This window comes from Cervus canadensis, chromosome 13 (genome assembly GCF_019320065.1).
Source record: "Cervus canadensis isolate Bull #8, Minnesota chromosome 13, ASM1932006v1, whole genome shotgun sequence".
In the NCBI taxonomy this organism is placed as follows: Eukaryota; Metazoa; Chordata; class Mammalia; order Artiodactyla; family Cervidae; genus Cervus; species Cervus canadensis.
In genome coordinates this window covers 37,854,364-37,882,133 of record NC_057398.1, presented here as the reverse complement: position 1 = coordinate 37,882,133, position 27,770 = coordinate 37,854,364, and the positions used below count along the sequence as shown (strand labels likewise).

At 51.9% G+C, this 27,770-nt stretch overlaps 1 protein-coding gene across 9 annotated transcripts; it reads right to left on the bottom strand.

Annotated features, from left to right (window-relative positions):
• Positions 1–279: 279 nt before the first annotated feature.
• MFN2 (mitofusin 2) lies at positions 280–27,688 on the bottom strand. Of its 9 annotated transcripts, none has more exons than XM_043485130.1 (21): positions 27,461–27,687; positions 27,031–27,099; positions 26,055–26,193; positions 25,578–25,662; positions 21,103–21,281; positions 17,354–17,489; positions 14,357–14,519; positions 13,593–13,717; positions 12,550–12,658; positions 12,330–12,437; positions 10,849–11,002; positions 10,612–10,679; positions 10,348–10,469; positions 8,778–8,904; positions 8,261–8,365; positions 7,899–8,001; positions 7,255–7,475; positions 6,500–6,655; positions 4,861–5,057; positions 3,681–3,815; positions 280–2,443 (listed from the first exon to the last, which is right to left on the bottom strand). In XM_043485130.1, the coding sequence occupies exons 5-21, from the start codon at positions 21,275–21,277 to the stop codon at positions 2,374–2,376; spliced, it is 2,274 nt and encodes a 757-aa protein (XP_043341065.1). In that variant the 5' UTR covers positions 21,278–21,281; positions 25,578–25,662; positions 26,055–26,193; positions 27,031–27,099; positions 27,461–27,687; the 3' UTR covers positions 280–2,373. The 9 variants fall into 9 exon arrangements, with proteins under 9 accessions (XP_043341065.1, XP_043341066.1, XP_043341068.1 ...); XM_043485131.1 differs by lacking the exon at positions 27,031–27,099 and adding an exon at positions 26,740–26,780; XM_043485133.1 differs by lacking the exon at positions 27,031–27,099 and having other exon boundaries at positions 25,578–25,645; positions 27,461–27,688.
• Positions 27,689–27,770: the final 82 nt, after the last annotated feature.

The window sequence follows — 27,770 nt, the reverse complement described above, 5'->3', positions numbered from 1 at the left end:
GTCTGAGTCATTACTTTTTAAGTGAAAAATGAATGGTTTAGAGTTATGGTGAAATCTGTAGAGAAATCACTCTAGATTTCCTGGTTCTTAAAGATCAGTTACGCCTTTTGTTCTTCTGAGAGCATCAGATTCCTTCCAAGAGTCAGGAGGAACCCACAGGCAGGTTACAGTGGGAACTTCCCCTAAGTAAAGTTAAGGTCATTTCAAAAGACAGCCTGTAGACTTTCTCATGTCAGAGAGAGTTTGCATAAGAATAAACTGAGGAGACACACAAACACAAAGGGTTTCCAACTAGGTTTTATTTTAGCGTCCAATATTATCAGCACTGATACAGGAGTAATTCAGGCAAATTTATCACCTTAAATACATCAGAGAAAAAACTCACTGTGTCAAGCACGTCTCGCACTCCAGTAAATGAACATAAAGACAGAGAACAAAGTTAGCAGCATTAAATTAAAGTGCTTTTTGCCACAATTCTTTCAGAGTCTTGCCCTCAGTGGTATAAACTCAATTTTACTTGTTGTATAAGCTCAAAATCCCAGGGGATACATTCAAAAAAAAATTCATGTTTAGTTATTTTAAATAATTTCCCCCCACAAAGCACAAAATTCATTGGAATTGTGCAACACTGATTTCTCCGGACATACTGTGAGGTGACCACCACCCGGGTCTGGCAAAAAGCTGGGCCATCCTCCGCTGTACAACAACCTTGGCTAAGTCCATCACTTTGTTCCACACACCAGAGTAGACTGAGGGTTTGAAGGACCAGTGGGCACCTGGAGAGCACGCCAACTGCATGCTACCCACCAGCAAGCAGAGGCCACTGAGCCGTTTCCCCGAAGTCAGAGGGCGGGTGGACTCAGAAGGGCAGGACAGGCCCCACCTCTCTGCCTAAGCCCGCCTCTTTCTGGGAGAGCAGTGCTGCTGGCTTCTAGGAAGCTCTCTGACCTGCCCGGCAGAGGCTGCCACCTGAAGGCTGCCTGCCCCAGACGGCTAACACCACGGAGACAGGAACCTGCCCCCACTGTAACCAGCAACAATCCCCACACTCAATACAGAAAACACTTCTCAAGTGTTTTCTTGAGAAGGCAACGTGAGGCCCCATATGTCATCTGGAGGCTCCGGGATCAGGAGGGTGGGAGGCTGGGTGCTGGGTTTTCTGCACTGTCTCCTGGCCGTGTGCAGCACGGCTGGCACAAGAGACTTCGTCCAGAGGTCTGGTGGCCAAGGGCGGCTTGGGCCAAGGAGGGGTGAGGGGTGGGAACAAGTTTCTTGTGGAACCTCAAGCTGGTAGGGTGGACTCTCGGACCCCACGAGCCCCTCCCAGAGTGAGGTCAAACAGAAGGCCCTATTTTGTGCCAACTACTGATCCTTCAGCCGTCCTGGATGGGGTCCACTCCCCTCAGCCTGCCACCAAGGTCCCTGTCTTCCGCCATCTTTCCTTCTACTACATCCTTTAACAATCTGGACCAAACCATCTTTCACCAATAAGAAGCCAGACTACAAGGCTAAGGACCGAAAGCAGAACAAGGGACACAACGAGAAGGGAGGCAAGTCTCGCCCCATCGTGGCACTGGCCGCCCGAGCCAGCACAGACAGGACACAGGCTCCACACACCACCTCCGTCCTGGCCACGCGCTCCAGCTGCCTCTGCGGTATCTTCCTGCCCCTCATGGCAGAAAGCCTGCCTCCGCCTAAAACCCAAGCCACACTCAGCCCACTGCCAATGCAGAAAGGCTGGTCTGGAAGGCTCTGCAAACAGACTGAAGCATGAACGCCAAAGAACCACACTGACACAAAAGCCACAAGCCTCCTGGGACTCTTGGAATCAGTTTGCATTGGGAAGAAAATGCAGCCTCCCCACAAAGGCGGCCTTTCTCTGCAGGGGAGCTGGGGTGCGTGGTGGGCAGGTGTGCGGGAGCTGGGGTGCGTGGGGGGCAAGTGTGCGGGGGTTGGTGTTAAGCGTTGGCCAGAGGAGGGGGCGGTGTCTGCCTGATACCCTTAAAGGCCCAACCAGGCCTTCTGCAACACTGGCTGATCCCAAGAGCTCATCAAGCAATCAATCAGCAGCTTCTCAATCAAGAGAGCATGACAAAGCAAAGATAAGACTGAACTCCCCAGGACCGTGCTGTCCAGACTCATTTAAAAAAAAAAGTTTCCTTTAGGGGCACAAGTTGGAAGGTCTTCCTGCAACAGCAGGCAAAGGAGGGGAAAATAACTAGTGCTTTGGGGCTCAACATGGCGGGAGACAGTGGGTGCTTTTGTTCTCACGGTGGCGGCAGTGGACAGGAGCTGCACGCGGGTCTGGTGGTGGGAGGCCCCACGTGCTGGCAGCACTGTCCTCCCCACGGGGGCTCCGGCTCCGGGTGCCCACTATCTGCTGGGCTGCAGGTACTGGTGGGTGAACATGTTGAGTTCGCTGTCCAACCAACCGGCTTTATTCCTGCAGAGAAAAGGTTACCTTGTAGCGGCAAGAGCTGACAACTAGCCGTGGCGTCACCTGCCAAGCGTTGTTCTACTGGACACCTGACTTGTACAGACTCTTTTATTCCTCTAGTAACCTCCGCTTCACAGATGAGGAAAATGAGGCCCAGAGAGGTTAAATAACTTCCCACGGTCACACAACTCATTGGTGGTGGAAATAAACTCAGGCTTTTCTGACCCTTAAGCCCCATGCTGGCTTCACGCTGGGCCCACCGGCAAGGCCCCGATCTGTTGGGAACACCATGTTCTGCCTGTCAGCAAGGGGCTGGGCTGCTGATATGCAGTCCTTGTTGGGTTTACCCTGTCCCTGCAGGTGACGCACAGCAGAGGCGCCCACCCCCGAGACCCACGCCTCGTGAGATTTCCCCTGGGGATGAGCGGTGTATCTCTAGAAAATAGGTGTCCCTGGGCAGTGGGCGGGAGTGCACGTCTGCACTGCAGGGAGGGGAAGGCCCGCGGACGCCCTTGGATGCAGCCCCCCTCCGTGCTGACGTCAGGGCAGGGCAGGAAGCCCCAAGTCCCCATGTGCTGATGTTATCTGGGCCTGAGCAGCCAAGGACTCTCCAGAGCACTTGTGCACGCAGCTCTGTGGCTGTGTCACGAAATCTCACTGCATTTTACAGATAAAAGCAATGAGACTTGGGGAAGCTCAGAGATTTGCCTGAATGTGAGGGCCGGGACCAGAAGCCAGCACTCCTGACTCCGGGGACCCATCCTCTCTCCAGCAACCTGCTGCCCGAAGCTCTGACTTTTGATGGAGACTCTGTGCAGACCGGGGTTCTGAGCCAGGCTCGGCCAGCCACCCGCTACCTGGCCGGCTCCCCCGTGGGCATGGGTGTCAGTGGGCCATCATCCCTGGGCTCACAGAGAAACAGTGGAAGTGAGGGGTGGGTCTAGCCCAGTGTTCCTGCTGACAACAGAGGCCAAACAATGTTGAGGAGGCTCAGAGGGTGCTGGTGCCCAGCAGGCTGGATCCTTCTACTCCCGGCTTAACCACCTACTGTGGGATCCCAGATAAGTTACTCAACACCTCTCCAGGCCTCAGTTTTCCTTTTTATAAAGTGAAGGTGATGACAGGCCCCTGCAGGGATGTTGAAGATTGGGACAGCACATGTCAGGTGGCCGAGACACCGCAGTTAAGGACCTGCCTGTGAGCTGTAACCTCACAGGACGGGTTTCCCCTGCTGCCACCTCACCTGAGCAGTTTGGCTTTGCTCTGAAGTGAATCAAGAACCTCGATTTTCTTGTTCATGGCGGCGATTTCCTGCTCCAGGTTCTCCCGGGTGACGTCAACTTGCTGGCACAAATGAGCAAAAGTCCCGGACAGTTCCCTGAAGGGGGAGAGAGTCAGGATCAACCAGGCTGTGTCAAGGGTAAACCAGACTCAGGGCAGGGCAGCTGCTAGCCTGCCGGTCACCTGCACTGGCCACCACCTGTCCTGGTTTGGCAGCATCTGCCCCACCTCCTGCTGAGACCGTGGACATCACGACCACCACAAATACCAGCATCACCATCGTGTGAGAACCAGGAGCACAGGGCAGGACACCCTGACCTGGACACAAGAGACCAGGACTCAGATCCCAGTTCTGCTGCTGATCAGTCGAGCGCAAGAGACAGGGTCGTGTGTGTCCAGCTGCTCAGTCGTCTCCGACTCTGCAACCCCACGGACTGTAGCCCGCCAGGCTCCTTTGTCCACGGGATTTCTCAGGCAATACTGGAGTGGGTTGCCATGCCCTCCTCCAGGGGATCTTCCCAACCCAGGGATCTAACCCACATCTCTTGCATCTCCTGCATTGGCAGATGGGTTCTTTATCACTAGTGACATCTGGGAAGCCTGTAGGAGACACATGATTCCTCTTAAATCTCAATTTCCTCATTTTGAAAAAGAAAGTGTCAATAAGAACAACTACTTCAAAGTGTTTGAGGGGAAAATGAAGTATTAGGTGCAAAATGCCTAGCAGAGGGCCTGCCACGTAGCAATAAAAGGCAGGCAGCCAGCACCTTAGTCACCACCACCTAGATCAAGCAACCACTCCCACCTGCCCAAAGATATGCCATGAAGACTGGGCTGTGGCTTAGAACATCAAAGCTACGCCCACAACGCAAGTCCTTCAAGGTAACCTGCCAAAGATGCTACAAGTAACGCCCTTCGTGTTGCTGTCTTCCTTCCTGGGGGACCAGAGGCCTACTTAGTCCCAGCCCTGGACACCCTGGAGGTGTCCCCAGAGACTCCTCCCCACTCTCAACTCTCCATGTTGTCACTACATAGCTGACGGCCAGAGTCGGACAGCGCTCGGGTCCCACTGGTCTCCAGGTCAGTGTAGGAGGGCACCGCGGGAGCTGGCGCCGGCCCCTCGGGCTGACGGGGACACTCACTGCTGGACCTGGTGGCTGCAGTTGGAGCCGGTGTAGCTGATGATGAGCTGCAGCTTCTCGCTGGCGTACTCCACAAACTGGCGCTTGAAGGCCCTCTCCTTGGCCTTGGTGGTCCAGGTCAGACGCTCATAGACGTAGAGGAGGCCATAGAGGCCAAGGGAGAGGGCGATGAGTCGCCAGCCCACGGCCTTCCACACCTGCAGAGGCACAGCGGTCAGCGGGCGCAGCCCTCTGCCATCCCACCACCCAGCTTCTTAGCCTGTTGCTGCCAGGACTTTCCCAGGAGCATCAAAAGGCCTTTATGCCTCTACTCAGAACACTCCTCTCAACATCTTCTTGGGCCCCACCGAGACCAGAAGGGCAGGGATTCTCTCTAGCTGGAAAATGAGGGAAACAAGAGTGTGGCCCACACAACAAGACTTGTGCAAAGGCAGTGGGGCCACTGCTATGGTTGTGAGCACAAGAGGCACAGATCCAGGCACAAAGACATCTTAAACATAAATGCTGGAGTCCTCAGAAGGGACATTCCGTTCTGGTGACACAGATGACAAGTGGAATTCTGAGTACTGGTCCTCAGCAGATGGCTTCTTTTGATCTGCTTTGTAACACTTTGGCACAAGGCAGCACAGTTAGAGTCAAAGAGCAGTGGACCTGGAGCCAGAAACAGAGGCTCCAGCGCTGCCTGCCATCCTGGCTGTGTGACCCACAGCAAGTCTATTTATACCCGTTTCCTCTCAAAATAGGAATGATGGCTTCCACCCAATTCCCAGGGTGGTTTGGGTAAAATGAGACCCTGATTGTAAAAGGGTTACATAACTGTCAAGTGTCAGCTTCTAAGCTAATGACCCTCTGCCAGGTTACCATCTACCAAAAAAAGAACCAGAGTAGGTACTGTCTACAGGCTGGGAGCAGGGTGCCTCAGCTCCAGCCTGCCCTGGCTTTCCAAGCTGAGAAGTCAACTCCTGGCAGCTTTGTCAGTTACATTCTGCCACCACTCTACAACTCAAATGACCATCGCAGAGAGCAGGTGCCTACATCATCAAGAAAATTCAAAGCACAAGTCACTCTGGCTGCAGCGTGTCTTGGGTCAAAACGTGGGGAGTACCCCATCAAGAAGGCAGCCTGTGACCTCAGGCCTTGGGGTAGAAGAGAAGCGTCATAAAACCACAGCTGGCAAAATGAGGGTTCACAGCCCAGTCCGGCCTCTTTCTGGCTCAAGCCCTTGCAAGTTCTGCTGTTTCCTCACTTACAAAGGAGAAATTCCTGGTCACGCCCACCTCTCTAGAACCCAGGTTTGTCAATTTCTTAGGTCACTTCCCTACCCACAGGACTGGCCCTACAGGGGGAAGAACATGGCCTTGGAGTCAGATGGGGCCAGAGCTCAAATCCAAGCTGTTTATCCTTGGCAAGCCAACTGCAGATTTTTTTCTGTAAAATGGGAACCTCAATGTCACCTTATGTTGAATGAGACTTCCGTCCAGAAATGTACATTTCAGGGCTAAGGCTGCATGGCTCCCGAGATTATAGTGAAAGGTCATCGTGGATGTAAAGTGCTGGGCTGACACAGGGACCCCCGCCAGATTGCCCCTCGGTCCCACCCACCTGCCCCCACCCTTCCTGTGCTGGGCTTGTCACTGACCACTCCTCCAACAACGAGAATGCCCATGGAGGTCCTGGACGTCAGGGAGGCCAGGCCAGTGACCATGGAAACCATGAGCTCCTCTTGGGTGAGGGAGCCCTGGGGCAGTGGGGGCATGCTGGGGTTGGCCGGGGTCAGGGGCATGGGCCGCTGCACCTGTGGAGAGAAACAGGGGGGCTAAGAAGAAGGCAGCAAATCTCCCATTCCATGAAACCCTCGGGAACCCTCAGGGCCAAGAGTCCAGAACAGGGACACGGGGCGTGACTTCACCTTCCAAAATGGAAAATGAGCTCCATGTGTAGCAGACAAGGATTTCAGCTTCCTAACAGACCTGCCAGCCCAAAGGTAAACACCATGGATACCATAGATCATGAGCTGCAGCCACCCTGGAAGGCCTCAGCTTAGGTCCCCAAGCCTGAGACGTGGCCCAAGAGCAGCCCAGGTGATACCTCCAGAGGTACAGAGATGGGGGTTAACATTTAAACATGAAAACGGTGGTATCTGGACAGATAGGTCATCTAGACTTAATAATTACATACTTATAAGCTTAATTAAAAAAAAATACAGCTTGCTTTTGTAATTCCACAAATATTAGTGCCTATGATAAAACTAGGTTGATTTGTGGCAGAAACCTGACTGTGGTGGTGGCCCACACGCCATAGCCATGACCTCCGGGAGCCCCATTCAGAATGGCTTGGATACCCAGGGCGCAGACTAGCCTCCCTCAATGCCCAAGGGTGAGGGACTCCACTTGCCTGGTCGCTATAGCCCATCAAGGCCCGGCGGCTGTTCTTGGGGCCCAGGAACCGGTTCACCAGCATGGTCCACCCGAGGGAAAAGTGAAATTCAATGTCCTCCTGAAAGTCGGCGCACAGCTTGTCACAGTTGAGGTCGTAGCTGAGGGAGAAACACTGCCGAGGGACCAGCATGTCCATCTGACTCCGCACAGACACAGGAAGGAGGGGTTTCAAGCCGTCTGTCAGGAACAGAAGTGGGGAGAAAGCAGAGCGGCTCAGCCTTGTGCCTCGCCAGTGCTGAGCCTCACCGCACCTGCCGCTGGCGAGGATGCTGGCAGTGCGACCCAGAAACCAGGCCCGGATGAGCCGGCCTGTGGGTGGGGTATGCAGACTCAGACTCCGTACCCACTGATATGTGGATTTAAGGAGCAGACCAAGCTCTCAGCCTCTGCTAGTCCCACTGGTAACACAAGACGCCCCCTCCCCTGCTCACCCCTAGTCTATGCGTGGAATGAACTCACAACACATGCCCAGAACCTCAAGGTATGGAGCTGACTCATCACAAAAGAGGACAGACAAGGAAAAGTCATTAGTTCTGCAGGCTGGCCTGAAACTGATCTCGGGCACCCAGAGCCCTGGTCCTGAGCCCCGGCGGCACTGACCCATCATCTCCTGCTGCATGGTTTGCAGGGAGTTGGTGATGGCCGTGGAGCAGCGGTCTGACATGTTTCGGCCCAGTCCTTCCTCTATGTGACGGTGCAGTTCCTGAAGCCAGAAGAGACAGAAAAGGAAGCAGCGCCTTACACCAGTGGTTCCCTCCAGGGAGCCCAGGGCCAGGCATTCAGAGGCTGGTCAGCCCAGGCCCAGCAGGTGACAGTGGCAGGCAGGTGGAATGAAGCCTGAGGCTCAAGTCCCTGGCTGAGGGGCCCTGACTCAGACCAGCAGGGGCTGAATCCCTGTCTCGTGGTGACTCCATCCACAGCCAACGGGAAACAAGGGGAGCCCCTGCCACTTAATGACTCACATTCTTGTAAACCTTGAGGACCACGGGGGAAGGGTGGAAGTCCATCTGGTACTCGTCCACCAACACAGAGAGGCGCCGGATCTCCTCAGCCATCGCGGTCGACACCTGCAGCAAAGGAAGTGTGCTGGTGAGTGGCCCGAGGGGACGTGGCTCCACTCCACAGCACCAGGAGCGCCTAACAGGCTCCAGGAGACTGGGTCTGCCTCCCTGCAAATCTGCAGTGTCCACAGATGGCCTGCAGAATTAAAGCTTTTGAATTCAGAGGTATTAGAGATTGGCTGACCAAAACTCATCTAAGCTGTGGAGGAGGCGGCCCAGAGGAGGAAGACTTGCCCGGGGTCACACGATGGAACAGCAAACCCCGGGAGGCACCACGTTCTTGAATCAGGACTATGGCTTCCTCCTGGAAGGCTGAGGAGCCCCCGAGGAAAAGGATGTCTGTGTTTTCACTTTTCGAGTGCCTGGCCTCTACTTGGAGCCCAAATCTCCCCAGTGTCCTTCCTCCTCCACTTCTCACCTGCCTCTCGACTTCCTCTGTAATCTGCTTAATTCTCAGCTTGTAGTCTTGCGCCAAGAGCTCCAGCTGCTTGTCAATAAACCTCAGCCGCTCCTGCCGCTCTTCACGCGTTTCCAGGCAGTAGACCCTGAGAGAAAGAGCTCTGGTTACCCGACTAAGCTGAGGAGGTGGTGCCGGGAAGTCTGTGGGCCCCAGCTGTGATCCTGGCATTCTGTGCACACCCCTGGAGGCCTGCTCTTCCCCTTCCCAGGCAGGAGGGAGAGACAGTGCCAACAACTCGCTCTTAAGTTTTCCAAATTCGGAGGATGTGGTGGTGACAGATAGGGGAGGGTGCTTTTTCAGGAACTTTAGAACAAGTTCTGCCATTCATATAGAGAAAACTCCACTAGTAAACAAGGAAAAGAGAAAAAGGGGTACAACACTACCCAAAAGCCTGGCTCAAATCACCAAGTCTGAAGTACACATCAGGGTCGGGGAATGGGAGTTCCAGCATATACTGCTGGTGGGACCACAGGCAGGGCCAGATGTTTCAGAAAGCCACGGGTAAAGCTGGGTAAAGTTGAAACGCATACATCCCAAGACGGAACACTCCACCTCCAGGAATTAATGCTAGTCTCTAGCAGATGCACACCAGGGGACACAAAAACTGGTGTCCACAGCAGCAGGGTCTACAGTAGTAAAATAATGAAATCTAAGGATCAATCTACGGGAAACTGAGAACTGCTCTACCTCAACGAAAAGTCCTAACCTCCAACTATAGGCATCAACAAGGACAGAGGATAAAAACAATGCTGAGTGGAAAGCGAAGCCAAGTATTGCATGTTCCCGTACCTGTACATTTGAAACACACACACAGCAACACTGTGCATTCTTCAGGATTTACATAAAAAGTACTTTTTATTGAATGACAGGACTACCCACCAAATTCATGATGGCAGTTACCTCTGAGGAGCAGGCAGAGGGACACTGGGGCAGGGACTGAAGAATCAAAGGGAATTCAATAGTTTTTTTCTGTGTTTTTATTTGTTTTATTCTGACAATAAAACAAATATTGTCAATTGTGGGCAGTGGAAACAAGATATATTATTCTCTGTACTTTCTCATATATTTTAATCTCTCAAAAAAGAGCATCTATTAATTCTCTTTTTAAGGTTTTTTTGGCCATGCTGCACAGCATGTGGGATCTGAATTCCCCGCCAAGGGATCGAACCTGCGTCTCCTGCAGTGGAAGCTCGGAGTCCTAACCAGTGGACCACCAGGGCAGTCCCCAAAAAAGGTATTCTGAAGAAGTGCTTTCTGCTTCCAGCCCTGAGAATGGCTGCAGTGCTTGGCGTAGCACTGGACCAAGGCTGCCAGCTCAGACTTTTGGGGAAGCTCACTGCACAGACCAGGTGGGACAGACAGACGCCCCACAACCTCCTCACTGGCTGCTCCTCGTGGCTCAAACATGGTCTGGTGGAAACCCTGAGACCCTGCTCTGCCAGCTGAGTGCTGGCCCTGGGCCCGGGCTCAGATGGGGGTGAGGGGTCACGGCCACGCTCCCTCTACCAGTCTGCTCCCGCGCTCTTACCGCTGCTCCTGCGCTGCGATGTGCAGAGAGTCCATGATGAGGCGGACGGCCTCCGCGATCTGCTTGGCCCGGACCGTGTGCTGCTCAAACTTGGTCTTCACGGCCGACTGGGAGATGCACTCCTGGAACAGACAAGAGGTGCCAAGGGAGGCAGGGGCCACCAGCCAAGAGCCAGGCTCTGGCATTCAACTGCCAGGGATGTGGCTGGGGAGTGCCAGGGAGGCACAGAATCTCTAGACAACAGGATCAAAGGCTCATGCTCACCTCAAATCTCCTCTCAAAATTCTGAAACTCAAACATCCTCACTTGAAAGCCTTCTGCAAGAGCGCCCCCTAGGAGAAGTGCACCACGTTAGTCCAGAAATAACTCAGGCAGCCAAGAGCTTCTCACCCAGGGCTCCTCTCACTACCTCATTCTCACAACTATTTCTACCAGCTGACTTAGCACAAGACCCAATGTCTCAAGCATCAGGGAAAAGCAAGAAGCTGGTTCTATTGTCACCTCCTTCCGGCATGCCCTGGGCCTTCTGGATCCTGGCGTTGAGCACCTCCTTGGCGGACACAAAGAAGATGCGGTCTCCAGCCTGGCCCCGATCCACCACGCCCAGCTCGTCCACCAGGAAGCTGGTGCAGCGCTCCATGTGCTGCCGCCGCACCTGGAGCCCAAGCAGACAGGTACTGTATGACCAGGTGGGGTGCGAGGGGGCCCTCCTGAGGGAGCCCATGGCCCCCGGTGGCCTCTTTTCTAAGAGCACAGGTAATCTAGTCACATGGCTCAGGATTCAGAAGGTATCAACACACACGCAGCGATCATGTCCCACCATCTGTCCTCCAGCCACCAGGCTCCCCAGGTCCCAAGTCACAGGGCTCCTCGGGGTGCAGCCTGTCCAAGACACCTGAGGTATCAACAAGCAGAAACATTCACACATGCCCCAAACTGCCTTGTTAAAAGCCCACAAAAGTCTCCCTTTGGTGCCCCAGAAGGAAAGGAAGCTGGGGGTCAAGAAACCCACACCTGTGGGGGGGCATACAGGAAGGCTCAAGAGGGAGTTGATATATGTATGATTATGGCTGACTCTGTTGTTGTAGAGCAGAAACCAACACAACACTGTAAAACAATTTTCCCCCAATTAGAAATACATTAAAAAAACAGAAACCCACACGTGGACTCTGTACTGACAAGCTGAGTCCTCCCTGGCCTTGCTTAATGAATGAGTGGGTGCCACCTAAAAATCCCTCCTCGCTCTGAAGCCCTAGGGCTCCACTGCTGGAACTTCAAAGTGACAACAGCCTCCGGTGGACACCTGCCACATGCCAGGCCTTTTCTCAAGGTGAACAGATATCATCCTCTCCACAACTCCATCTATTACACTCAACCCACAGGTTAGGATTTACCTGGGTTAGTTAGGGTAGGTTAGGGAGTTTATCAGTCACACTGCACCGCATCTGCTGACTACACACTTGATCATTGCCCCATAGCACCTGTGACTCCTTTTTCTTTCATGTTACCCATAAAAAGTAAAGCATTCTGAGCTGTCAGTAAGAACCAATTATCCTTTGCTCTTCTTTTAAGCTTTCCTGGATGTCTTTCAAAGCTACGCCTCTGACTCACTCTTCAAGAACTAAGGAGAGCACTGGTGCCAAGCAAGGGCTCGGCTAATGTGGTATGGAGGCCTCTCAGCACGAAGGAAAGCCTTCTGAAGATTAGAGGGGAAGGGGATACACGTATACATACAGCTGATCCACTCTGTTATACAGCAGAAACTAACACAACATTGTAAAGCAGTTACACTCCAAAAAAAAAGAGGAGAGGGGTCCGGGAAAGTGAATGGGAGAAGTGAAGCGGTCCCATAGTGACCCAAAGACCTCATGGGACAACTTTGGTGATGAAATTCATTCAGGGACGCGGCTGGGGAGAGCATGCAGTCTGAGTAGACACATGGGGTGGCAGTCCCCAAGCTGCCGAATAAAAGAGGCGCCCACCTCCTCCATGTACTCAGGCTCCGAGGCAGACGCGTCCCAACGGTTGTTCAGGATGAAGATGTTTGGGCGGGACAGGCGCTCGCTCACCTTGTGGAAGAATTGCTTTTCCTGGATGAGGGGAAAGACCTCAGTGAAGGAGGGGCTGTGCCAGCCAAGGCCCTGCTGGCCCATCCACTCGGCTGGATCTTGGGAGCGTGGGGAAATGCAGAGGATGGGTTACCGTCTGCATCAGAGTGGACTCCGAGTTGGCCACCAGCACAAACACATCGGCGTCCAGGCAAAACTTGTCAATCCAGCTGTCCAGCTCTGTGGTGACATCGATGCCAGGGCTGGAGGTGACAGGGGTAAACCATCATCAGACCCGGGGCCCTATTCTTCCTGCTCTGAACAGACCTGAGGCAGCAGGCAAAGGAAGAGAAAGCTACAGGGGGGAGGGCAATCACCCTTATTGGAGGGATTCTTACTTTTCATCTCATATCCTTCCAGACTGTCTGAAAATGTATTTTTTGTCATATGCATCTATCACTCATATAAAAACCTAAAGATTTGAGTTTTATTTTGTGCATGCATGTTTGCACGCTAAGTCGCTTCAGTCGTGTCTGACTCTTTGCGACCCCATGGACTAACTGTAACCTGCCAGGCTCCTCTGTCCACAGGATTCTCTAGGCAAGAATACTGGAGTGGGTTGCCATGCCCTTTTCCAGGGGATCTTCCCAACCTAGGGATCAAACCTGCATCTCCTACACTGGCAGGCAGGTTCTTTACCCGTGGGAAGCCCCTGCATTTTACTTTGTGGATATACAATTAAGGTGAAATGCTACATTTCTGTGAGTCCAGCAAGCACCCTCGTACCAAATTTCTTGGTATAGTTATAGCCTGTTCACAAAGCAGGAGCAAAATGTTGCCTTGAGAAAAATAAAACACAACAGGGACCTCATAAAGAACAAGCCCCACCCCCTCCTCCAATAAACATACTAACATTGGCTTGAGGCTGAGAACCTTCCCCACTTTCGAGCATCCTTCCTATCCCTCTTTACAGACCATCACTGGGAGATCTTCGGGTCGATGCCTGCCAAGATGATACAATAACCAGACCCTGAAGGAAATCCACAAGGCTGGAACATGTGGTTAAGCCGGTTTAAAAAGTAATATACTTCAGCAGAGCAACAACATGACCTTGGGGACACTGGCCTGGAGGACCCAGAAATGGAAACCTGGGGCCCTCCCCGTCTGCACCTCTGGGGGAGGCACCTGCCCTCTCACCTGTCCATCAGCACCAGGTCATCCTTGAGTAGCGGGCACTTGGAGTTGGGCCACATCACACTCACCAGGCTGCCCGCATGCAGCTGTTCGTCCTGGTGAAGGGCGTGCGCCAGCTGGTTCACTGTCTGATGAGGGTGGAGGCAGAGGATAATCAGGGTCAAGGAAGAGCCTCTGGGCTGGAGACCAGTGCAGCCTAGCCCCAGGACAGTGGCCTGGACCGCAGGCCAATCTGCTACCCCTCTTTCATTTCATGCATACAAAGTCAAGAGTTGGGAGCTGCTAGCAAGAACCAACTATCCTTCACTCCTCCGTTAAGTTTCTTTCTTGGATGTCGTTCTGCAATAATTAATTCTTTATGAACCAAAATGAGCATCTGGTCCCAACCCAAAGTGCAGCTGGCTCTCAGAAAAATGAAAGCACGTGAACCCTGAGCTAAAACATGGGAATCACGGAGCTAATGCAGGGATGGCTCTCTGGCAACACCCCCAAGAACAAGGCAAACACACTCTGCATTGCAAAGAGAAAAGGCCTGCCCAGCAATTCACAAGGTCTGTGAATTCCAGGCTCCAGAACCTCCCTCAAGCTCTCACACGCCCTAAACAGCCAGGCTAGGACAGGGCTCCCCAAACTCCACTACAGGGACACTGCCCCCTCCTCAGAGGTGCTGTGGGTCCTGGCATAACAGACCCACTGGTTGGTCTCGGCCCAGACTTGACCCACCAGTGTGACTCGGGCCAAAAGCCAGGCCGGCAGGGCCCTCTCACCTTGACGCTCCTCTTCTCCTCTGAGCCCTCCGTGAGGAGGAAGGCCTCGTGGCCATCTGTGCCCTCCACCCGCAGGAAGCAGTTGGTGGTGTGGCCAATTCCAGAGGGCAGCACTTTGTCCCAGAGCATGGCATTGATCACGGTGCTCTTCCCGTTGCTCGTCCTACAAGGAAACCCAGTAAAGCTACTGCCATCTGCATCTCAGGTTGTCACTAAGAAGGGACAGTCTGGAGGTCCAAAGCCTTGTCCTCTATAGTGACATCAGCGCCCACACAGGCAGAGTGGGTGCTCTGTGCTTATGAAAATGGATGGACAATGCTGGTGGCCTGTGCGTGTGACATGCCCCAGTTCATCATGGCAAACCAACTACACGGGGCTCCTGTGGTGTGATGCCAGCATGCAGACACTACATGCCCTTGAGTGAGCCCCCACCAACATGAGGCTCTCAGCATCATGCACGAGACCACTTGTCTGACTCGGAAGACTAACCACTCCTCCTCTTCTACCAGAAGCCACTGACTCACCCCAGGGTGTCTTCTGTCTAAGTGACCTCAGCTGAATGACCCCAAAGTTTTTCTACAGAAGGCCAATTTTGCTGCTTTTCTCGCACCAGGTTCCTCTCGAACATGAAGCCCCACCCGTCACTCCCAGCTTGTAAGGGCCTGCTACAGGGTAGATTATGGTAGCATTCTGCCTGCCACATGCTTTTCTACCTTCTTTTTCTTTAAGACAGCTCCACTCCGCAAACTCATCAGCTCCAGCTCACCAAAGCCAGGGCCACAGTTCTGAGGCGAGGATGAAAAGACAGCCCAGAAGGCTGAAGGACACCGAAAGGTGATGAGGGGCAGAGGGGCAGAGCGCCGACGCCTCAGGCCGCCGCTGTGTGCAGAGCACCCCACCTCCCCGAGGCCTTCTTCCCCTGTGCTGTGCTTCGTTGCTCCCTCGAACCCATACTGATTGGGCTTTAACTTTTTAAAGGTGCTGTGGTTTAAGAAGAAATATATTTGGTCTTTGTCCCCAGTTCCTGGCAATTCCTTGGAATTTCCTGAGTGATAGGAGAGTCCCTAGTTACTCATAAGGAGCCCCTGCTGAGCACACTTGTTTACACTCATGAGGTGACTAAGGTGGCCCCCCACATAGCCTCAGGATGGGCTGATCACCAGAAAGACCAAGTAGTAAGAGGGTTGGAACTTTCAGCCCCGCCCACCTACCTCCGGGAAAAGGAAGGAGAGGGGCTGTAGATTAAGTCCCATCAATCTCTTGAACAGTGAGATCTGATGAGCTTCAGGGTGGAAGGCGGTGTGCCCTAGTTGACAGGGACAGAGCTCCCATGCTCAAGACCCTCCCAGACCTCGCCCTGGGCACCTCTTCATCTGTATCCCTCACAATATCCTTTGTAACAAGCCAGTAAATCTAAGTGAATGCTGCTCAAGCAGATTAAACTCGAGGAGAAGGTTGTGGGAACCTCTGATTTATAGCCAGTTGATCAGAAGCACAGGTTCGAACGGCATCTGAAGTGGGGCTATCTGTGCACCAAGTTCTTAACCTGCAGCGTCTGCTGCCTCCTGGTAGAATGTCAGAACCAAGTTCACTGTGCAGAACACCAGTCAGTGCCCACTCAGAACTGGAGAATTCCCTGGCACTGTAGCAGACATTCCAGAGGTGCCTACTTGACCTCAAAGCATAACAAAGAGATCTGAAGGCTAAAAGTATAAAACTTTTTTTTTTTTTAATATAAAACGTTTAGAAGAAAACATAGGGGGGAAAGCCTCATGACACTGGAATTGGCAGTTTCTTAGATACAATGTCAAAAGTATAAACAAAGAAAAGTATAAATAAATTGGACTATATCAAAATAAAAAACTGCATCACAGGACACAGACAACAGAGTGGAAAGGTAACCGACAAAATGGGGGAAAACATTTACAAATCATATATCTGATAAGGAAATTCAGGACTCCTACAACTCGAAAAACACACACAAAAAATCATAAAACAACCACAAAAACTCCCAAACAACCCAATTTAAAAGTAGGCAAAGGACCTGAACAGACATTTCTCCAAGGAAGATATACAAGTGGCCAACAAACACATGAAAAGATGCTCAATATCACTAAGCATTAGGGATTACAAATCAAAACTGTAAAAGCTACTAACTCACACCCATTAGGATGGCTACTGTCAAAAAAAAAAAAACCAGTAAATAAGTATTGGAAGGATGCAGAAAAACTGGGACCCTTGTGCACTGCTGGTGGGAATTAAAATGTTACAGTTACTATGGAAAACCATATGGTGGGCAGCTTCTCAAAAACTTAAAAATGGAATGATCCAGCAACTTCACTTCTGGGTATATATCCAAAAGAAGTGAAAGCAGGGTCTCAAACAGATATTTGTTCATAGCAGCATTGCTCACAGTAATCAGAAAGGGAAAGCAACAAGTGTCCATAGGGGATGAATGGATAAACAAGATATGGAATATACATGCAATGAAATATTGTTCAGCCTTTAAAAGGAAGGGAATTCTGACAAATGCTATGACATGGATGATTCTGGAGGATATTATACTGACTGAAATAAGCCAGTTACAAAAAGACGCGATTTCACTTATATGAGGTTCCCAGAGTCAGAAAATTCATAGAGACAGAAAGTAGAGGGGTGGTTACCAGCGAGTGGGGGAGAAGGGACCAGGAGATATTATTTAACAGGTAAATTTCCATTTTCCAGGGAAGAAGTTCTAGAGACTGGTGGTGGTGACAGCTGTGTAACAATGTGAATGTATTTAACAAAGCGAAACTGTACACTTAAGAAAGGTTACAATGGGAAATTTTGTTATGTCTATTTTACCACTGCTAAATTTAAAAAAATAAACGGGAGAGTGCCAAATTCTGGGGTGTGCTGCCTGCTTCCCCGCCTTGGGGTGGTCGGATCCAGCACAAAGAGCATGCCTCCCTCCCTCCCAGCTGGGAAGAAAGAGGGCATGAGGACTTCGAGACTCACCGGCCAAAAAAAGCCACCTTCATGTGCCGCCGGGCCAGCACCTCGCTGATGCCCCTCACTTTGGACAGATAACCTTTGACGTCCACAACCTGTTCTTCTGTCGTAACCGGGTCCAGTTCTGCATTCCTGTAGGTTTCTGCAGGTGTAGATTGAAAACAGTTCAGCCCACCATCAGAGTTTCAGAGTCCCAGTCTGGATGGCGGAACCCACCCCCGCGGCACTCTGTTCCCCGGCTGGAGGTCCAGACTCCTGTGGGCCCCAGTGCAATAAAGAACTTGGCTTAGGAGCAAGACTGCTGGGTTCCAGTGCAAGCGTTGGTTCTTACCTCTTCCTGGCTTTGTGACCTCAGACAAATGAACCTTCCTGTGTCTTAATTTCTTTAGCCTTAAAACAGAAATAACAACAGCACCTACTTCATGTGGCTGGAGAAAGGATTAACTGAATTAAAACACAGAAGTGCCAAGAATGGGGCAGGTATCTGATGAAGACGCAAATGCTGACTGCCATCATTTACTTATATGTTTTGTACTTAACGTACACTCACCAAGTTCTCACTATCTGCCAGGCACTGTTCTGGTCAAACATGGCCTCATTTAATCAGCGTCATGTACCCATCAGAGCTAGTAGACGGCGGGGTCAGGGCTGAGTCCAGGTCACTGTGCACTTTCCCGAGGCCCTGCCCGACCTGGCCCCACTCACTGCTCCAGCTGGGTCTTGGGCACCTCCGCCTTGCATCCTGCCTCACCACATTCCCATACTCACCACCGCTCCAGGCTTTGCTCGGGGCTTCCTCACCCTACCCCTCCGAAGAACTAACATACCACCTCGGGGTGCTCTGGCCTATTCTCACTTAGCCTGCCCTGATCCCACCAACCTGAGTCAGGTCCTCCTGGTTTGTGTCCCCGAGGCACCCTGGACTTCTTGCATCTTAGCCCTTGTCTCAGCATAGGGTAACTGCCCCACTCACCTGTGTGCATCACCTACCACGTGAGGGCCCAGCTGTCTGACCCCCGCACCCCGCACTCAGCAGGCACATGGTGTTTGCTAAGTGAATGGATCCTGGGATCACTGCACTGCTTTTCCCCAGGGCCCTTGCCACGCGGCTGGATAACATGTTATGACAGATGGGAGCAATTGAGAAAGACCCTGTCCCCTTCCATCCAGCACTTGCGCCAGGAAGGTCCTGAGCTGGCTGGACTGCAGATGGGTGTCTGCCCCTCAGCACACCCTGGCTGCAATGGACTGAATGTTTACGTGCCCCGTGTGATGACAGTGTGATGGTACAGCTGACCCTTGAACAACATGGGGCTTGGGGGTGCCAATCCTCCAAATAAAAATCAGCATGTAATTTAGTCAGCTTCTGTATGCACAGCCCTTCTATATCCAGTCTGCATCCACGGATTCACCCATGGTCTGTGTACTACTGCAGTACTTACTATGGGAAGAAAACCATGTATAAGTGGATCTGTGCAGTTGAAACTCATGTTATTTGAGGGTCAACTGTACATAGAGATAGAGCCTCATGCCTAGGGTTAGTGTCCTTATAAAGGAAAACCTGAGAAGTAGCCAGCCCCTTCTGCTATGTGATTACATGAGCTGCTACAAAGAAAAGATCGCAGTCTAGGAAGCCAGCCCTCACCAGACACCAAATCTGCTGCTGCCTTGGTCTTGGGCTTTCCAGCCTCCCAAAACTGTGAGAAATAAATATGTGTTGTTTACAAGCCACCTAGTCTATGGCATTTCTGTTACAGCTGCCCAAACAGACTAAGGCACTTGTGAACCACTGGGCTGACAGGTCCCAGCCCTGAGAACGGTCCCAGAGCATGACAGGTGCATTTCAGAGCCGCCCAGTGAGTTTCCCCTACAGCTGGTGCCAACAAGGCCTCCCCACGTCCACCGGTCACCCCTTCTCAGACCATCGACATTCTTCCCTTAAGTGGGCACAAGGGTGTGGCTTTTGGAATGTGCCCCAGAGGAAGCTGGCTCTCCAGCCTGTGACTGGAGAAAGAAAATTTAAAAGAAAAAGCCATCAGCTGACAAGCTCTTGCTACTGCCCTTTAGAGAACAGTCCCAGGCAGTAGCCTTCCCCTCCCCCGGCCGGGACAATCCCAAATACATCTCAGGATCACCCCAATGCTTTTTCCTCCCTGGAGGCCCACCAGTATGAGAGGCCTCCTGTTTTCACAAAAAGAGAAATCAAAACACCCACTCCTGATGCCATCGCACAAACATCTTCATTATGAACCACGTGTTCCTCCACAGAACCATGGGAGTGAGTCAGAGCATCACAGAGGGTTAGTCTTGGCTCCAGAGGGGAGAGCAGCCTGGTCTGTCCCATCTCTGCATGCCAGAACTACTGCTAAACAAACAGATACTAGACTGGAATCATTTCAACTACCAATCCTACACCCCTGAAATTCAGATCTTTAAACTGAACAAATTCTCTGTGAACACCTTTCCTGCATTAAGCACCATGCTGAGGGCAGGGCATGAAGAGTCCATCCTTAGTCTGTTCAGGTTGCTCTTACAAAACACCGCGACTGGGAGGCTTAGACACAACAGAGTGTGTTGCTCGCAGTGCTGGCGGCTGGAAGTCTTGGATCAGGGTGCCAGCCTGGTGAAGCGAGGGCCCTCTTCCAGGTGGGAGACTTCTAGTCATATCCTCATGTGGCAGAAGAGGCGAGGGAGCTTTATGGGGTCTCTCTGATAAGAGCACTAATCTCACTCACGAGGGGCTCCACCCTCATGACGTAACCCCTCCCCAAGGCCCCGCCTCCTAACACCATCACACTGGGCCTGAGGATTCCAACACGTGAGCACAGAGGGACAAACGTTCAGACCCCAGTACTGGGACTACTTCCTTTCTTTAGAGGGAGCCTAAAGGAGCAGCCTGACACGTCACCAACTAGAAGCCAAGCTCCTCCAGGGGAAGGCACCAAGTAGAGAGAAGCATGATCCTGAGGCGTTCCCGCTAAATTTCTAGGGTTCTGCAGACCAGAATTAGGAAACCCCTGGTCTCCCCTAAGCTCCTCTTTCACAAATGAGGAAAGCAAGACCAGTAAGATTCAGCTACTGACTGTTCACTGATAACCCCAGGGCCTGGAGCCAAGGTGTGCCTTCTAGACAGGGAGTCTCAGAAGACAGTGGCTGGAGTTTGTGCTCAGACTGAGTGGGGCCCTGGGAACCGGTCCTTCTCTGCTGACAGAGTGAGGATTAAGGTTGGACTTAAATTAGTAACTAGAGGAAAAGGTGCCAGTGACGCAAGTTTCCTATTCAAAGTCCTGTTATCTAAAAATATCAGAGAGAGAACACCCTGGTCAGGAACAACCAACACCCAGACACAGGGTGGGGGACTGATGGCAGCCAGGCTGGGCCAAGCAAAACACCTGGGCTTTGGAGTTAAGCCCAAGTACAGTCCCGGGTACAGTCCACTGTGTCACTCACAGGGAATCAACGACTCTCAGAACCTCAGTCTGCTTGTCCCTCAGGTGAGGACACGATTCACCCACCCCTTATGATTAAGTGGAGCAGAATCTATAGAATTTTCAAGGATAGGTCCCGGGTTTCCCTGGCCCATCTCCCTGGAGCCCAGTTCCATGTGATTCCAGGAGCAGAGTACCACTGAAGGTGACAACCCACCTGGGTGTGAGCTCGTCAAGGGCAGGGCTGTACCTCCCTGCCCCCAGTTCTGCCCCCTAAATACTGAGGCTGACAGGAGCAGGCGTGGCCGAGCAGGGTGCCCGTCTCACCTTCCAGGAAGGTGGCGCTCTCCTGGATGTAGGCCCCCAGCTGCTCGAAAATGCCATTGATCTTCTTCTTGGCGGTGACAAAGTGCTTGAGCGGGGAAGCATTCACTTCAGCCATGTGTCTCTTATCCTTCTTGACTGTGACGATGGAGTTGCATCGAGAGAAGAGCAGGGACATTGCGCTGCGAGAGAGAAGAGACGTGAGCGAACCCAGGGACCTTTTGCTGGGGTGCAGAAGAGTGTGAGCGGCAGGGGCACCGGGCTTGGCTCGCAGGCCCATCCAGAACATGGGCCCTCCAGGACCAGATTGCGGACAGGGAGATCAGAGCCAGCATCTCAAAACTAGGAAAGGACTGCCTAGCTCCCTCTTCCTATCACACAGTGTGGGCACCCAGGGCCCTGAGCTTGGGTCAGTTCTGGTTGTCCCCTGGTGGGTGAACAAGGACAGGCCTGCCTCACCCACCTCAGAGAAAGATGGGGGAAGCACAAGGTAACATACAGAGATGTCCTCCTCTCAGTCTTAGGCAGAAAAGAATGACAGAAATCACACTTATTTCCTATACATCAGAGCCTAGAGAAAAGGCTCTGAACACTCAGAGCAGTGAAAGCAAAGTGATGCTCAAGGTCAGGCACTTCCACCACCCTCCTTGGCCACTCTGCTGCCCAGCACTGACGGCCCTGAATCGTATCAGGTTTTGTTTCTTTGTTTTTATTTTTATCTTTGGTTGCCAGTGGGGAGGATGGCAAGGAGGGCTGATCCTCAAATAAACGCGGTCTACTTCTACAATTTATACTTATAAATGTTTACTGTTGTCTTTTCATTATAAATGTGTCTACTGTAGAAAATGTGGGAACTAAAGGGAAAAAAATCCATAACCTCACAGCTCTACAACAGGCACTATTAACAGTTGCTTATCACCCCAATCTGTTTCTGTGTGGTAGCTCTTTTGCTCTTACTCAATCCTCAATCACATGCACATCTTTGTGGCCTGTTTTTTGTTTTTTCACATGGCAATAACAAGTTAGGGGCCATGAGGCTTAACTCCAGAGTCCTAGAGGTCTTTACTCAAAGTCAAAAAAGGCAGACAGACTAGAGAAGCTGGTCCCCAGATGAGGCTGGCAGTCCCTGAACCGAAGTTCCTCAGAGTCCCCACCACGCACAGAGCCATTTCTTCAGCAGAGCCCTCAAAACCCTGGCAAGTCCCAGGAAAAAGGCCTTTCCAAGGATAAGGGGCGGTGTGCACAGCTGTGTACGGTTGGATCTGCCCTCCTCAACACTCAGCACTTCCCTGTTGGCCCCTCCCTCCCCTGCCACCCTAATCACAGCGCCACCCGCTCTCCACCCAACCTGGCGCGCGCCCTATCTGGGAGATGACAGGGTACTGCCCAGGAGTGAATCTACAGAGAAACTGCCAAAGCAAGCTGAACCAGCTTCTGAGAAGCAGAAAAAAAAATAAACATTCCTAATAACTGAAAACTGGCCCTTAGGAACTAAGCGTCCCAAAGAGTGAGGAGAAAGAGAGACCCATGGGGAAATGGGAACCCACATGTTTTATCTAAACCTACAAGTTATTTTTTGATATTGAAGATTTTTGGAGAGATGAGAGAGAGAAGTGACTGTGTGTCCATTTCTGCCTTCCTCCTCAGGAATATACCACAGCTGTGAGATTTTCTTAGCATGGTGCCTACTATCAAGGGAGTGAGTAAGAAAGACAGGGACTTCCCTGGTGGTCCAGTGATTAAGAATCTGTCTTGCAATGCAGGGGACGCAGGTTCAATTCTGGTTGGGGCACTTCGATCCCACGTGCTACAGAGCAACTCAGCCCACTAGACAGTCCCAGTGCTGCAACGAAGGATCCTGCATGACACACCCAAGATCCCAGTGCTGCAACTAAGACCTGACGCAGCCAAATAAACAAATAACTGTCAAAAAAAAAAAAAAAGGAAGAAAGACAGCACATGGGGCTTCTCTGGTGGCTCAGCAGTAAAGAATCCACCTGCCAATGCAGGAGACAGGGTTCTATCCCTGGTTCTGGAAGATCCAACATGCTGAGGAGCAACTAAGCCTGTGCTCCGCAACTACTGAGCCAGAGCCTGGGAGCTGCAACAGCTGAAGCCCTCGAGCCCTAGAGCCTGTGCTCTGTGACAAGAGAAGCCACAGTAATGAGAAGCCCAAGCGCCACAACTAGAGAATAGTCCCTGCTCGCTGCAACTAGAGAAAAGCCGTCACACAGCAAAGAAAACCCAGCACAGCCAAAAATAAATAAATAAATAGAATCAAGAAATAAAAGAAAGACAGCAACGCTCTGAGAAGGGGAAGAAAATACCACTGGCTCCTCCAAAGCAGAAAAGGAGAGTACACTGATATCAGGCTTCCCGTGGCCCAGCAGGAAAGACTCTTGGAGACATAGGGGATACACGTAAGCAGAAGAGGAAAGTCACCGGAAGGAGAACAGGGTCTCACAAGGTAGCTGGCGCTGCAGATGAGATTCTGGAATCAGAGAGAGCCGGGTTCAAATCGTGATTGTGCTGTTTCTGGGCCGTTTAAACCTCAGAGCCTTGGAGTTGTCATGTGTACAAACAAGATATCACACAGAGTCCATGAGAAGATTAAAGATGACACGGCACAAGCTCAAAGGTAGTTTTACATACTATAAAACAACAACAGTAATAAACTCTACCAGCAAGATCACAGGACTCTCCCTGGAACAGGCAGCCTTCGGGGGCGAGCAGGGGCAATTCCACCACCAGCACGCCCACAGCCACCCCACAGCTGCCACAGGGATCGAGGCACAGGTCTGCTCAGGGGTGAGGCTCAGCAGTGCCCCGCCCCAGAAGTGACTTGCTTGCAGGCAGCAAGTTCCCAGATATCAGCAGGACTTTTAGGAGCAGGCGCTTTCAAGTTCTGCTCGTTCTTTGCAAGCCCAAACGATACGACACCAGAGGTGTTAAGTGCTTAGTAAGTGCAAGATTCAACAGCATGCACGTGAGTTAAAGCCGAGTGCTCTAAGGTCACCTGGTCTGCTCGGATGGCACCCTGTCCAGGGGCTGCCCTGCTTTCACGTTCCCCAGCCTGTAGGTACACGCCTGAACCTCCCAGGTGCACCCTACCACCAACCCCTCCAAACTAATTTCTCTGCCCTTATTCATGCCTGAGTTGAGAGTCTATGTTTGTGTTATACGTGCTGCTTTCAGCCTGGAATCCTCTGCCCTTATTCACCCATTTGGCCTACACCTCCTGTCCTTCTAGACCCAACTCTAGTGTGACCTCCTCCATGAAGCCTTCCTTGACATCTGCATGGAGCCCACGCAACCTTACCAGACTTTCAGGATTTTTTAAATCACACTTTCTCACCATCTAATTTGTGAGCGTCTAGAAAGCCAGCCTAATACAGAGCAGTGACCTATTTCCATTTCTACTTTCCTCCTCCACAACTGAGAGACATGGCTTCAGTTAGTGAGTGCCCCTAAAGGGAATTACCTTCCTACCCTTCTAAACCTGGAATGCATGTATTTACTTTTCTCTTAAAAAGCAGCCTTTGGCCAAGCATCTGTTTCTTAGTATTTGGAGTTCAATGAGTCAAGAGAGTTGATCAAATCTGTCAGATTCCAGGATGTAATCCTTCCGAAGAGTGAGCTGGGCATACATATGTGCACAAACGTACCACAGTTGCAAATACACACACACTCCAAGACTGAGTACCACTATCTTGGGGTTCCACCAGCTGGCTTCCTAGGCTTTCAGAGTGGGGGGAAGCAGCTGGTTCCTGATCCTCCTCTGGAAAGCCCCGATAGCCCCTACTTCATCACAGGGCTCATAGCAGACATGTGGAGCCGGTCCCCCAGGCACAGCTGGGCCAGAGTCAAGCTCCAGTATCAGCTATCCACCAAGTGGCACGCATCAAGCTGTTGTGACCGCCTCAAAGCGCTTCCCGAGGTCATGGTTTCAGAGAATTAACACTAGCATTTTCCAAAGTGCGGTCCACAGAACTCTAATGCAGCCCATGTTCCATATACACAGGGCTCCATAGCAGAATCAATTTGTAAGACACTACATTCTACAGTCCCCCACACACACTGTAGCACATGAGCACAACAAAGACTTTAGGAAGGAAGGCCTGTTGTAACAACTCTCACTTAACTGCATTTCACAATGCTGCATTTCACAAACTTCTCTGAAGAAAACCTTCTTCTACATAACAGGAGAAGGCTCGTACTTTGGGAAAAGCCTCATTCATCCTAGTAGTCTCCTTCTCCAGTGACAAAAAAGTGCTGGGGGCATAGTAGTAATAGATACTAAACTAAAACCAATTCTAAAATGCTCCTAGCACTCGCAGGTACTGAAAAGCTCAGCCTCAACCTAGGCTATTAGTGGAGGAGGGTTAGGTGCCATGGGTGCAGCGATAGCAGCCACAAAATTCACTCCAAGGTGTGTTTGGATCCCAAGCACAGTCCCTGAGTCCACACCACCTCCTTACCCAGTTTCATGCGCAGCGACTCCTAGCAGAGAAAATAAAATGGATCCACAGATCGTCTGCTAGTACAACTGGAACAGAGGAAAAGCTGAGAAATTGAAACAAAAGAGTATACACAGTAAAGAGGCAGAGGAGACTCTTAGAAGAACTGTGATAAGGAGCCAGTGACCCAACTTCCGGCGGGCAGAGAAGGGGACAGAGGAGCCAGCACAGCAGAGAACAAATGAGGGAGATAGAGACTCGTTCTTCAGGCAGCCCAGAGACCCCAGTCATTTTCTTAACTGTCAACCTTTAAATGGGCTTTCTCGGCAACCAGTAAAATCATGTGAAAGGAGACAGTTTTTTCCAACACAGGTTGGAAAAATCCAGCTCTGTTCAAGAGACCCCTGTCCAAAAGACTCGGCACTAGATGGCCAGCAGAGTACACCCCTTTCCACCCCACACAATTCCAGGGTGCCAGATGTCTCGGCCACCACTTACTTTTCCGATGGTGAGAGACTTTCATAGGGTAGGCATCATGAACACGGGCTGGGTCAAAAAGAGGAAAAGAATTTGAGTTCTCCTCCCTCCTGTCTCAGGTTGAAGACAGCTACTGATTGACTCCGCCAATTCTGAGTTACTAGAAAAGCAAAGGGAGAGGTCAACAGGCAGGGGTTAAAAAATGGTGCCAAACAAGTCTAATCAGGTTTAAAAAGCCAAACAAACTCATGCCCGAGGGAAGTTAACTCACTGAGGTACTGGGGTGGTAGGTGAGGAAGTGCCCTGGGGAAAAACAACCCATGGGTGCAGGGCCAAGCCTGGGTGTGCACAAACATGTGTTCAGCCACGTGCTGGTGACAAGCAGGGACTCTGGTAAAAGCACATCCAGAGGGACCACAGGAGAGGGCAGAAGCAGTTCAAAGACTAGGTTTGAGGGCTGTGGCACTGAGGATTAGAGACGGGAAGGTGAAGTTGAGACAGAGAAGTGGACCTTACTGAAGGCCTCGATCTGTCAGATGCTGCAAAATGTCTTACTTAACTCTCAATTCCACAGTGCAAAGACAGGCTTGGAATATTTAAAGATTTATGGACTGCCAGCTAAGAGGCCAAGCTCGGAACTGAGATACGGCCTCCCTCCCATTGACTGCAAGCCTCACTTGTTTTCAGTTATGTGGAGGGGCCTCACCTGACTCTTGGGGATGGCAAGGGTGACAGTCAGAGCCCTTTCTGGGAGGAGAGAAAGAGAACAGATAGAGAAATTAAAGAAATAGGGCAACCAAGGCTCACAACAGATGGAAATGGGAATGGGCAGTTTTGGCTTCAAGCGTCCAAGCAGCTAATTATGTACATTTTCTGTCTGCCTTGTGTGTGTGTGTGTGCACGCATGTGTGAGCACATATGTGTGCGTGCATGCTAGGCGCTAGAATTAGCGATGGATAAAAAACATCCGTTGAGAGCCCTTGCCCTCGGAGCTTACCGTCCATCCACAAGCCAAACAAGTAAAGCGACAACTGTGCCAGGGCAGTAAGTGTCCAAATTGGGGCGCCTACGATGATGAATACGGGCACCTATCATGTGCTGAATAAGTGCTGGCAAATATAGAGAAGTGGACAAGAAATGGGGAAAGGCAAGAACAGAATCTGGCGGGGAAGGGTGAGAAAGCGGGAAGGCGGGGGAGTGACAAGACGCCTCAGGAGACCCCACCCCCAAGTCCCGAACCCCGAGTCCCGCCCCCTCCTCCAAGGGCCGCGGAGGGCCCGGCTGCAAGGCGAGAGCGTGGGGACGCCCGCCGGCCCCAATCCTGAGCCTTCGGGAACCCGGCGTCCCACCGGCCCACGCTCGGGTACCCAGGACTCGCCTTGTTGGGCCGGGTCGGGCCCCACCACCCGACACACTCGCCCTCTCACCTTCACCTTCCTAGCTTCCCAGCGGCCATCATACCCCCGACGTCACCAACGAGCGCCACTCCCGGCAGAGGCGAAAGGAGGAGGGAGGACGCGCGCGTCACCAGCCGTCGCAGGTTCGCCGTTCTGGTCCCAGTGAGTCGGTGGACTCCGAGCTCAGCGGGTTCCACCCTACTAACCCTTATGGGTCAGGGGTCAGCTGGCTCAGCTCCAGGAGAGGCGCCTTGGCGCCCTTATTCACCGCCAGGGCGTCCCAAACCGATGACGTACTGTCAGGACTCCCGCTGCATCACGGGGGTCGTAGTTCCGCCAG

Coding starts and splice junctions, on each gene's coding strand:
- MFN2 (XM_043485133.1), bottom strand. CDS start 21,277: ATGTCCCTGCTCTTCTCTCGATGCAACTCCATCGTCACAGTCAAGAAG. Junction 7,476..7,898: donor CATGCAGCAGGAGATGATGG/GTCAGTGCCGCC, acceptor TGTTCCTGACAG/ACGGCTTGAAACCCCTCCTT. Junction 2,444..3,680: donor AGCAAAGCCAAACTGCTCAG/GTGAGGTGGCAG, acceptor TTTTCTCTGCAG/GAATAAAGCCGGTTGGTTGG.